This window comes from Corvus hawaiiensis, chromosome 21, assembly GCF_020740725.1.
Source record: "Corvus hawaiiensis isolate bCorHaw1 chromosome 21, bCorHaw1.pri.cur, whole genome shotgun sequence".
NCBI lineage: Eukaryota > Metazoa > Chordata > Aves > Passeriformes > Corvidae > Corvus > Corvus hawaiiensis.
In genome coordinates, this window is record NC_063233.1 from 9,339,840 (window position 1) to 9,352,647 (window position 12,808).

The window sequence follows — 12,808 nt, forward strand, 5'->3', positions numbered from 1 at the left end:
CTCATGCTGGCACTGCACAGTCAGTTAAATACATGAAACGGAACAAAACCAAGACCCAAAGGCCCCACTTTGGGCTCTTAACCCTTGCTGAGAAGCAGTGCCAAGCCCAGACCTCGGCTGCTCTCTTCCCTCCAAAGTAGGTCAGGCTTTTCTGCGTCCCTGCAGACGCTTCCAAAGGGCCCCAGCCGGCAGGGACGGAGTGTTGGGTGCTTTCAGCCGGTGCCACACAGGTGTCACCGTGGTCACCACCACACAGGAGCACACCTCACACACCTCAGCGGGTTTTTGGCTGTCTCCTCAGCCTTCATCAAGCCTAAAGCCCATTTTCTCCCTGGGTGGAGCTGCTCAGGCAGCAGGTCAAGGCCTCAGCTCTTCACTGTTAAAGAGAAATCTCATCTCTCTCCTCGTGACTTCTGATGCCTTTTCCTTTTCTTCTGGATGATGAACAACGAGCACATTTATAGTTCAGTGGAGACACGATAGATATTTAGATCAGGTATCACAGATTGTCCTGTGTAAGCTTCCTAATCTTTTAAATGCCATCTTCACATCTTGCTCCTTGCTTGAAAATTCAATATTGTGTCTGCACTGCAGCTTTGAGGGTCTCCCTGGAGCACAGCAAGCTCAGGCCAGTGTTTTGCAGGGGTGTCCGTGCCTTCCACGGCCCTGGGACCTTCTGTGTCCATCCCAAATCTCACCAAGGTCTGCGGCAGCCAACAGAGTTCTTGCACTAACACAAATCACAGGGCAAAAAAAAAAAAAAAAAAAAAATTTCCCAAGGGCAAAACCAGGGGGCTGGATTTTAAAATATGTTGCAGACATGGACCTCCTGCCATGAAATCAACCGGGGATGTTTCCTTTTAATCAGCTGTTTCCTTGGATTGCTACTATGAAGAAAAGGGAAAAAAAAAAAAAAAAAAAAAAGAAGAAGAGAGGGGAGGAAGTCACCCGAAAATAAAAAGGATTGTTTCTTCCTGGTAAAATTTTGTTGGCTCTGGCCTCCACCCAAGTGAGCCATAGGCAGAGGCTGTCAAGAGACCCAGTGAGGAGGTGCCATGTGGCCACAGGCCCTCTCCTCCCCTTCAGAAGATCAGTCTTCGAGCAGCTCAGACACCCAAAGCTTTGCTCCTTTTTCTTCTAAGAGCTACAAGCAGGGAGGGCTCCTTGGAGAATTTTCCAGAAACTTCACACTTTAAAAGCACAAACAAACCCTAAAAATACCCAAAAAAAGCCCAAAACCACACCAACCCCAAGCAAGCCTCCCCACCCCAGGAGACAAACGAAAGGCACGAGGGAACAAAGCCCGAGGTTTCCCGGGGCGATGCCGGGTGCTGAGGCCCCTCGGAGCCCACGGCACAGCCCCTGGAACAGCCATCCCAGCAGGATGGAGCATCCCAGCCCGCCTGCCCTCCCGCGCACGGGGCAGCCGAGCGCAGGAATATCCAAACAAATGAACAAATAACCCCGGCCATGCTTCCCCGGCCTCTGCTCCTCCTCTCCAAGGCTTCTCCTTGCCCGGCAGGACACAGCCTGCCCTGCCAGGGCCTCACCAGGCACGGGAGGTGGACGGACCCTGCGGTACCTGCGGGCAGCTGTTGTCTTCTTCTGGTGAAGACTCCAAGAGTTGCATATTCCAGATCCTCATGAGCAGTGATTCAGTTTCTGCTCATGTGATAAAGCTCCCTCTACAGAGTGAGCATGCCCAGAAGAGCCCATTTCACTGCTCCCTCCACTGCAGCCATTTCACAGAGAACCTGCCGGCTCCAGGGCGTCCATTGGAGCGCGATTATCCCGGGCATCCCGGGGACGCACCGGTAATGCAGATCATCTGTCAACTTTCTGACAGGGCGCCAGGCCTCAAAACTGATCACTCGCCTGAAAAAAAGAGAAAGCTTTTTAAACCAGAGTGCTGTCCCGTGGCCTTCAAGAGTAGCACTTGCCCGTGGGAAAAGGAGAGGCAGGAGGGACACGGAGGGATGTGAGTGGCTTGGGGATGTCCCCAGGCTGATTTTGTTGTGCTTAACAAAGCCTCTGACCTCTGAGAGCTGGGATGAAGGCACATGGGTTAAACTGATGCAGTGAGCAGTGTCCAAGACAGTGTCTTCGAGATCCGAACTGCTGATCTGAAAGGGAGATCATTTTCACTTTGGGGATTAATAACCTGACCTGGTACAACTGACTTTAAAAGGGTATCTCAAACACAGTCATGGAAAAGCAGGGGGGGAATGGAATGAAGGGACATCTTCATGGATCCATCCTCATCCTCACCCTAATGAAGGGATAGTTCACTTCAAGGTGCAGGAGCTCTAAGCTCAGCCTATGTCAAACCCTACGATACTGCTGGCCCAGCCAGCAAGATAACAGAAGAAATTTTAACTTCAAAATAAAAGTAGTTTGACTCTGTTCCACTTCACCATTAAGCATAAACTCTTGGCAACCTTCATATCTGCTCAGGCTCCCAGTAAAACTGCCAGAGCAGCTCGCAGGAACATCTGTAAGCAGAGCTCGGCTGGAAGGGATTCAAGGAAGACTGGCATTTATCGAAGGCAGGAGCAGGAGGCTGCTGGAGCCGGGTGTCAGGCTGGAGAACCTCCCCCCGAGCAGGGGGAGGGCGGCCGGCAACCTCGGGGAAGAGGCCAGAAGGAAAAGGAAACTCCGACATGGCCCCGTGGCACCACCCGCATGCTCCTGGCCAAAGGAAAAACAGCTTTCCAAAAGAGGAGAGCACAGGAGAGCGTCCTCCTTAAGAGACAGAGTTCTCTTTAAGAGCAGAAACTAAAGTGAAGACGAGTGGAGTGTAACGTGTGACAGTGAGCTGGGGAGGGCAGGGAGCAGCCTGCACTGTAGGGAGGGAGAAGCCATCCAAATCCATAGGGAGGTTTGGAGGAGCCCGGGGATGGTGTCTGCCCTGCCCCAGCACCAGACGAGTCCAGGCCTCAGCACAGCACAAAGCCATGGCCAGCTCTGCCAGGCTGGAAACATCCACAAGCCACGTTTCCTCCAGTCCCAGCAGCTCTTTCACCACCGTGGCCAGGCACATTTGCAGAGCTGCAATAATGAAAGCAGCAAAGAGCTGCTACAGATCTCCCTCGGCTATGAGGATGTTGTTTTCCTCTCCACACTCTGGAGAAGTTTCACTACTAAACAGTTAAAACACACAAGGCTAAATCGAGATGATTGAAATTCATAGGCAAGGAGTATTTGAGGTGACAGTATAAAGAAAGGATCACTCCTTCACCCACTGGGTTTTTGTTTGATGTAAATCTTAAGTTTTAATATACACAAAATGAGATTTTCCTGGCCTTTCTCTCAGCCGCTGAGAGGTGTAGAGGTAACTCATTTAAAGACAAATTCAAAAATCCCCAAACAAAAGCAACAAACCCTGGCTATTCAGAGAGAAGTTGCATTATCCACTGCATCGAAAGATTACTGTACTTCAAACCAAAGATGGTTTTAAAACAGTTGACGTGCTGCCCTTCCTTGCAGCATGAAATTACCAAGCTTTCATTAAAAACCCAGAAATAGAAACGAAGATATTAACAAAGGCAGTGTCAATGATCCACCACAGTCAACATTCCCTTTCCGAGAACAGCGGCACAGCCGCAGCCTCCCCACTGCATCTCCACACCAGACATGTTTTCACTGCTGAGGTTAAATATACACTGAGAGCAGATGCTACCAGAGACGCTTTTCACATCTCATGGCCATCCTTGAAAGCACTAAACACTGTTTAGAAACAAAAAGGAAAAAGCAGAGCTCGTCAGGGCACTGCAGATGCTTCAACAACCAACTTGAGTAAAGCAATCGATCGGCGTTGTAGCAGCATCTCTGCCACAGGGAATGCCTGGGTGTCAGTCAGTGAAACCTGACATATATGTCATCCAAAAGGAGCAAGAAGCTCCCAGGGCACAGCCATTGGCTGTGGGAGAGGGGCCTCCTGCCTGGGACCCCCTTGTCCCCCCTTGGCAGGGGTCAGGTGCTGCACACCAGCAGTCACACACCCATCTTCAGGCTGGCTGTGGAAGAGGTTTTGCTGCTGATGGAGGATGAGAACAGGCCCGTGCCCCGAGAAGCTGTGCCCTTTACTTAACCCAAGTGCTCTCCAGCAGCCTTCCCACCATGCCTGACACCCCCCTTTCCAAACATTCCTCACAGGGCCCACAGATTACAGGGTATTTTCACTCCACGTCTCTCTGGCCTCCCTTCTCTGATGGAAGGCTCGAACATCCCTTTCAGAAATTCCACATTTTCAGGAGGAAGGGAGCAGCACAAACACCTCCCTTCACAAAGGACACCGGGTTCCTCAGGGCTCTTGCTTAATGACACCATTAAGTCCAGCATTTTCACAGCTCCCTTGCAGGGGAAGCCAAAGTGGGAGGCAAAGGGAGGTTTTTCTTTTTATAGGAAGAACAATATTTAGCTCTGCAAAATACAGAGGGTTTTCCTTACTTCCTTTTTTCCATCAGGCTCCTCTTCTTGCAGACCCTCCAGCTGATCAAATCTGATGCTCCCTTTCAGCCTCCTCGGAAGCAATCCCAAAAGCACAACAAGCTGAAGGGACTTTGGGTATGAGATGAGCATTTCTGCAGGAATCCCGATTGTTTCTGCACTGCTATAAACCATTCTCCAGCTCCACCACAAGCTATTCAAATGTTCCTTTCGCTCTTCAACCATGATATCCAACATTTCTTAATCAGAATGTCCCAGGGCACACTGGGTATCCCCAGTATCCTCCAATGTGCACCTCCAGGCTCAGGTAACAGCTTTGGAAGAACAGGCAGTCATTAATGCATCTGTTGGAATCACAGCTTTCCCTGCCTTTCAAAACCTGGTTTTTTTCCCCCCAAAGCTTCCAAGCTATCTCCCTTCCTTCCCCCCTTTTCCCCAGCAGAGCTGAAAACTGTTTTTACTTAATAGGAAACAAGAAATGTTCTCCGGGACGTTGCATTGAGTACATCATACACACTAAAAAGGAAAAAAAAAAAGGAAAAGAAAAAAGATCCTCTTGGACAGCAATTGAGATGTGAGCTCTCTGGGAGATGTTGCTATGTTTTGATAAGAATATGTGTTGAATATTTCATTTACAGGGCAATCCTAGAACTTTATTTAGCAGCATATTGGCCAGACAGCTGTAATTTAGAACATACTGTATTCCTAACAGTTCCCAATTATAAATTCCTTCAGCTTTAACTTACAGTAACCACAGCTCCTTCTATTTTGGAACTCTAAATCCACCATTTCTCCCCTGCATTCAGCTATGGCATAGCAAGAGCTCCTACAGTACAAACACAGCCTTGCTGCAGAAGGGTCCTAAATCCAGCATGCTACCCCCAGCACAGCGAGCAAGTTTGTGCTTCCAGCACACTCACTGCTCCACAGACAAATGTTTTATTGGTTTATTTGGGGACAGTGGCCCCATTTGTCAGTGCAAAGCCATCCTGCAGTGCCCTGCCAGCAGCAGGCTGGGAAAATGGCTGTGCACATTCCATCCTCCTCCTGCTGCAACAAGCGCTGGAGATCCTGCCAACGAGCCTCACGTGTTCAGTGTGGCCCTGTTCTTTGACCTCACACCTATTTTTTTTAAGGATTAAGGCACTGACATGAAAATAAGCAAGTTCTTCACTGGAGGAGAATCAGTGCTCCACGAAGCCTTTGTGTCTCTCCCCACATCGTGAGCTCCTATGGAACAGTGCCCGTTGACGGCTCTCCCAGCCATCCTGCTGACTTTATCAAATTTCTGCAAGGAACAGAAGGAGCAGATGAACTCTGTAAAAACAAAGCTCCTGCCTCCATGCAAATATCCCTGGTTAAGAGGAGCGGAGAAATAGAGCGAGCATGATGTGTGTACGGAATTGGCTCCACAGACGCTGCTTCTCAGCAACTGCCATAAGGTGGCAGTGGGTCTTTAAGGCTACCTTACACCTTCCCACAGCACAATAGGAATTAGCACACCAGTGGGCTTCCAGCAGCTGAAACTGATTAAGTCCAATTTCCTCATCAAGGGAACCAGACCCTACATGAAAACTTGGGGCTGAGATCACCTCCACTGCCAGAGTCACACAAGGAGGAAAAGCCACCAGGGTGAATTCTGCAAAGCCATAAAGGCAGCCCCCATCTGAGCCAAAGAAAATCAGCCCCTTTTCCCTCTCTCTGTACAATCACAAAGCTGTTTGTTTTACAGAAACGCTTCTCTTTGTGCATTCATCCAGCCATAAACAAGCTAGTGACCATTAAAGAGTAGGAGAAGTTCTGCCTGGCCAGCAAGCTGGGCTCCAGCAGGATTTTATGCAGGGAACATAAAAGCCAGCTCAGTAAGCAAGCTGCTCACCAGCTCAGCACAGGGCTGAGGTAGCAAAACAGGCCCAGAAAGCACCGAGGAAGAGTTGGGTTCACAAGAAAGATGGAACCAGGCAATAAACAGGCAAGTAGCTTTAGGTAATGAAGAGACTCATCATGCAGAATGCCCATCACCAGGGACACAGCAATAAAATCAAATCTTTGCCAGTCACCCCCTGAACCATGCTGTGAAAAGTGGCCAGAGTTGCCCTGAAGGAAGAGCTGATCTACCTTACTGCACACAGACAGCCCATGATCACAGAGATTTCTGTTCAGAAAGTCAAACACATAACTCTGTACCACCCAAGGATTCACAGTGCCCTGACAGAGCAAACCCCTTGCCTTACCTGTCTCTACAGCCAGGCCGGAATGCCGGGTGGGCCCCCCGTGTCACACCTCCCATGTGTGAGGGGACAGGTCAGAGGGAGCTGACTCCATACCAACTCCACACCAACCCAGAGCTCCCCTACACCTCGCTAACACAAACATCCAGAGCCAATGTAAATGTTTTATTGGCACCTCACCACGCAGCGTGCTTGTACAACAACTGGAGTCAATCGGCTCGTGCAGCACATACCTGCTGGTGCTTACACATTCCTTGTAAAAAGCTGGCAACTACGGGTGAAATCCAAGAGCCCAACCGAGCACAACTCGCACTGCCTTCCCCCAAACCCACTCACCAACACATTAAACCCCTGCAAGAAGCACAGAAAAATCCCTCAGCCAAAGGAATAAACGTGCATATTCCCTCCTCTCCATGCCAGTTTGGAGGACCTGATGTGGCAAGGTTTCTTTGCCATCACTGGAATGCAAAATAAGTCTGAAAGAGGGGAGTTTGAGCTTAACATTCTTTCACCCTCCCACAGTCCCAGACGGATCTGGGTTTAAACTGCTCAGAGCAGGTCTGAGCCCTGTGAGGCTCCCCATTAATAATAATTAGCGCCCGAGCCCACGATGAGACACAATCACGTGCCTGCCAATATGAAGGCTCAGCCCTGGCTGCAGCCCCTGCCTGCTGTCACCTCATGTCACCACCCTGACATTACACAGGTCCCTTCCTCACGCAGGCCCGCCAGCCAGCAAAGGTCAGTATTCCAAACCCCTCCCCGCGGATCCGCAGGAAGCGTTTGAAGCCATCTCGTGTCAGTGGTTTAACTACGCTGCTTTTGAATCAATTCCAACAGTTTTCACTCCATCCGGTCTCCTGGCTCCCCCAGCCCAGGGGCACGGCAAGGAACCGATGGATTTGCCCTACCTCCATCCCGGCTGCGGGTCCCTCCAGGTCCTGACTCCAGGCCTATCCCTCCTCCAGCCACAAATCCATCTCACTCCATGGGTGCAGCCTCCACCCCGGAGCATGCTCAGTACGGGCTGATCTTCAGCCATTTCAGAGCTTTAATGAAATGTAAGCATAAGGAAGTGTCATTAGCAAAAAAAAAAAAAAAAAAAAAAAAAAAAAAGGGGGGGAAAAAAAAAAAAAAGGTGCAGGATTCATCCCGATCCAGCCAACCTTCCTCTTCCCATCCTCTTGTCAAGGAGGCGAAGCTCTCACTGCAGGGATCGCAGGCATTTTTAGGCAGCAAGCATCTCGTTTTAGAACAAAAGCAAGGAAAATCCTGTCTCAGGCAAGCCTTGTGCAAGAGGAGCATTTCCCAGTGACACTCAAACCAGCCAATTTGTCACTCTGGGCCTTCCACAAATTACAATGTTTTCATGAAATGCCATTAATATTATTTTTTCCCCCAACAGGCTTCAAGCGAGGCTTTTAACTGGCAATGCAAATAGTGCTTCCCAGCCATCTTAAAGCTAAACCTACCCCGGTCTACCCTAAGCTCCTTGAAGGTTATTTTAACTCCATTTGCAACAAAGTTAAACAGCAGGATGAAAGAGGAGGAAAGAGAGTGCAGTGTAACACATTTCATGCTACGCTTTCCTAAGGACCTGAATTTTAAGAGAGGTTTGTTTTTCACTCATCAGCCCTGAAATTCCTCCATCATTGCCTTGTCCCCTCGATGCAGTAGGACTGTTTCAAGGAAGAACTAATAGAGGATTTTTTTTTTTAAATCCTTCCCAGGTTTTCAAACAACAAAATATGAAAGACACACAATGTTGGAGCACACCTGGGGAATGCAGCCCTGCATACTCTGAGTGATCTGCACATGGAGCTTGACTATTCCTTAAAAACTTGTATTTCCCCACATATCCTTTGCATGTCCCCTACAGATCCCTTCCAGCTCACTGAACTGCTCCAGAAAGCAAAGACAGTTGGTGCAAAAGTAAAGCTTTGCCAGGGCAAAAAGTGGTTATTCAATCCCAACAAAGTTGGAACATATATATCCTGTTCCTCATGTTGGGCCCAGGCCAAAACCAACTCTGGATGTTGAAATCCGTGAATTGTGTGTGCTCTGCCGAGCGATGTTCGCTTCCCGTGGCACACGAGCAGTGTCTCCCCAGAGCTGGAGTTTGAGGAAAATTCAAAAATAAAACGATTTACTTTATCAACGCAGCATTTCAGGAAACACCAGGGTGGCAGCTGAACACCAAACCAGCTTTTTTCCTGAACAGAACTTCCAAGGGAATCACAACAGCACTACAGCCGTTCTGTACAACGCCACAAGCCAAGTTCAAGCCAAGATTTTCATCAGGCCCCAGCACATCTGTGCCAGACGCACTACGCAAACAACTCATGACGTTGTTCCCTCATCCCTTCCCTGATAAATACAGCCCAGTCCTCAACACCAAGCCACAGCTTTTTAGCAAATTCTTTGGGACCGTGTCCGCCTCGGGAGCGCCAGGCAGCCTGGCACGCCAAGTGCTGGCGAGCTGCTTTTTACTGAAATATTTTTAGAGCACAAAACATTTGGTAAAGTGACCCAGGATAAACCACACTAATTCAGCGTGCTCAGCTCCCCTCAGACCTCTCTTCCTGCTGAAGGATGCCACCAAAGGCCATTTGGCCCCAGGCTGCCCCTTACCAGAGACCTTCATCAGGGCCCTCTGCTCCCAGAGCAGGATCAATTCCCTCCACGCCACACTGGGCAATCCCAGATACCGCCCAGTGCCTTCATTAAGCACAGATTGATACACCCTGCCAACAAATTCTATTCCCATCCTCTGCCTTGCCTTGAAATTGAAGGTAGTTTAAAAATAATATTCAGACCATAAAATCCCGAGGCATGTCTGCTGAATCGAGCGGTGTTTGCATCTCGCACAGCTCAAGCATGTCAAATTTGTTTCCTTGGAAACAAAGACTAATTTGCGAGCATTGCTTTCTTCCCTTTTTTTTATTTTATGTAACGAAGACATCCATACCTGCAGCTCTTTCTGATACAAAGGAATTAAAGCAGATTCACCTACCAACACGGTTCATAAGAGAATTATTAATGTATTTCACTAATGAACCATTGGTTTGCTGCACTAAGGGAAAACCAGAGTTCATTACTATTTAAAAACCCTGTTTTCCCTCAATGGATGCACACTCGAGGCATGGCATTTATATTGTTTCCTTGGGGACAGGTAGAAAAAAACCAACAAAAACCAGAGTGATTTGTTTACCCTGGGCTAGGGATGGTGGCTCCAGTGGAGGAGCAATCTAAGAGGGAAATCCTGTCCTGCTCCTGCCACATCTCTCCAAAGGAGACACAGCTCAAACACACCTGCCTCCAACACAGCCTGAAGAGTCAACACAAGCTTAATAAAATAGAAAAGTGATAACATCTTGTAAATGTGTTTTGGCAGTTTTAAGCCCAACTTTTCCCCTAGACACACAGTAGGGAAGTGGGAAGCCAGACTTTCTGTGCAGCCATAACTCTTCTCCCAGACCCACTCCCACCAGATCCTCCCAGGGAGGGCAGTAAATCCTAAAGCAATGACACACAACCTCTCTGTGAGGGCATGAAACAGGAGGGAGGGCAAAAGTGTCAGAGCTGAGTTATCCATAGGCTCATTTACAAAGGGAGTCGGTGCCCCCACCCTCCGGAGCCTCTGTCAGGAGCTCAGCACCTCTCACAAATCCGTCAGAGACGGAGTAAAATGGACACGTGAGAACAGCAAACAAAATTATGGCTCCTCAAACACACCCTCCCCGAGGCCTGCTCAGCACAGACGTCATTCTCAGCATGCCTGGGTTGCAATCTCTACCTGAGAAGGTGATCTTCACATCCAAGGGAACAGAGCCCCAAACTTCTCCTGTTCCTGTTAGGATCACTGGATAGAAAAAGCCATGGGAGCTGCACAAACAGGAGGTGACAGAACAAGAACAGTCTCCTTCCTCCACATAAGGAACAAAGCCTCGCCATTCCCTCTCCCTGGAGAATTCCAGAGTTGATACTGGAGCAAATGGCCAGCACTAAATCTGATGTGAACCTTGGATGCTTCACACTTCAGGCCTTGGAACTCCAACATTCCAGGTATTCCGAAGGGGTTCCGAGCTTGGCAAGGCCACTTCCCTGACAGAGCAGCCTTGCTCTCCTCTTCAACATGCCCACAGTAGGACCAATCACCTGGGGGGCAGTCTGTAAACAAAAGGCACCAAAACCCCAAACCCTGCAAATGTCCAGCAGAACTCCCACAGGGTCTCACCCTAGAGCTTGAAAAATTAAAATCTCTGTTCAGTACATTGACTTGAAGAGCACTCAGCACCACCAGCTCAGGGTTTCATTCCTGCTGCTGTCGGGGAATCCTGGAAGCAAATCCCCCACACCCAACAACAATGTGCACCCTTTACCAAGTATTGTAATTACTACATTTTATTCCAACCAATGCCACAGTCTCAAGGAGTTTTGGAGACTGTTGAATGAATTCTGGGGGAAGACCAAGAAAAGCCACCTAGTTCTTCCTCATCAAAAGCAGAGCAAGTACTGAAAAAACATCTAAACATCACCAGGTAAAAAAGAATCTGAGAGATACATGGTGATTTGCTTAGAGATATTGTAACAATAAAAATAACTAGGACTTTATAAAGCAATTTATAATAAGAGATGGGAATAGCAGGCAATATTAATGTATCCACTTTCGCAGATGGGAAAACTCAAGGTTTGGAGAATTAAGTGCCAAAAATTTCTGGAGTGGTCCTTCACAAACAGAGCAGAGGAACAGGATACAGGAGAACTGGATGTGAAGTCATGCTCTGCTGCTGATTTACTGAGTCACCTCAACTGGCCAAGCTGGGCCAGCAAGGAATGTGTCTGGACAGTCCATATGGGATGAGTCAAATTTAAATTCCAGTGAAGTTTGAGCACTTCAAGCTCCCTTGAAAAAAATCCTCCATTATTTAAAAACAACCAGAAAACCCCAAACCACATCATGTACGTAACAAACACGTCAGTATTTTCTCCCTCTGTCTGATATTCCCTTAACCAACAAGTTTTTGGAGGGGAGGGGAAATATTTATGCAGAACAGTGACCTTGCAATCACTGAGGAGCTCTTTATGCCCGTTGCCAAGTTTGAAAGTGGGTGGATGCCACGTGGGTGAATCTGTGACACCAGGACACAGGCCAGACTCATAAAAGGAGTCAGACACGTTGGAATCAACCAACAGGAGCAATAAATTCCCAGAAGTTCCTTAGAAATGTTTTGTCAGATAACTGGGCTGCAAGTCAAGCCCCTGGGGCAAGGGCATGAGCTCCGTTATGGGGTTTTAACGCAGATGCATGAAACACCTGGCAAAGGCTGGGGTGAAAAGATGGGACCAAACAAAAGGAAATGTGGAAATAGAGGGAGATGACACCACTTCCTATCAGTTTAAACGCTGTGGGTTTGGGAGGGACAATGAGCTGATGGATGCTGTGAGCCCCAGGTGTGTCTGGAGACCTCAGAACTCGGGTTTGAATTTGGGATGACACTCCTGGGATTTATTTTAATATCTGAAGCATTAAACCATCCTATTTCCTTGGGCTCCCAGAGCCACAACACTACAGCCTTGCTGTATTCTGAAAGACAAGAGGCGAAGGCATTCTGGGGAGCTCAAGGCTAAGACTGACAAGCTCATTGTGATGCTTTCCCACAGGAAGGCTCTGTAGAACAACAAAAAAAAATTAAATCAAAAGTCACACACTGATTTTGAGTGGCCAGCTCAGACAAAGTTTTTCAAATCTACTTTTAGAATCACAGACTGTCCTGAGTTGAAGGGACCCACAAGGATCATCTAGTGCAGCTCCTGGCCCTGCACAGATCCCCCCAACAGCCCCACCCTGGGCATCCCTGGCAGCGCTGTCCAAACGCTCCTGGAGCTCTGGCAGCCTCGGGGCCGTGCCCATTCCCTGGGGAGCCTGGGCAGTGCCCAGCACCCTCTGGGGGAAGAACCTTTCCCTGATATCCAACCTGAACCTCCCTGGCCCAGCTCCACACCATTCTTCTAGGAGAGCATCTCCTCCCCATGTGCAGACATTACAGCAAGATGCAAATGGTCTGTTCACTTGAAGATTAGGCAGTGGTTTCACATCAAAAATTAAACCACTCTTTCAAAAATAA

At 48.6% G+C, this 12,808-nt stretch overlaps 1 protein-coding gene across 9 annotated transcripts in view; it reads right to left on the bottom strand.

Moving 5' to 3' along the window:
- The window catches only part of EHMT1 (euchromatic histone lysine methyltransferase 1), a 116,657-nt gene that overhangs the window by 71,084 nt on the left and 32,765 nt on the right, over window positions 1-12,808 (bottom strand). Inside the window, exon 1 of one of the 9 annotated variants that reach the window (XM_048325341.1) lies at window positions 7,592-7,692. The exons of 7 other annotated variants lie outside the window; for them this stretch is intronic. In XM_048325341.1, the coding sequence (XP_048181298.1) occupies window positions 7,592-7,597 (6 nt within the window). In that variant the 5' untranslated portion in view covers window positions 7,598-7,692. Of the gene's footprint in view, window positions 1-1,582; window positions 1,876-7,591; window positions 7,693-12,808 lie in introns of those variants that run through there. One more of the 9 variants, XM_048325337.1, reaches the window with a different exon arrangement.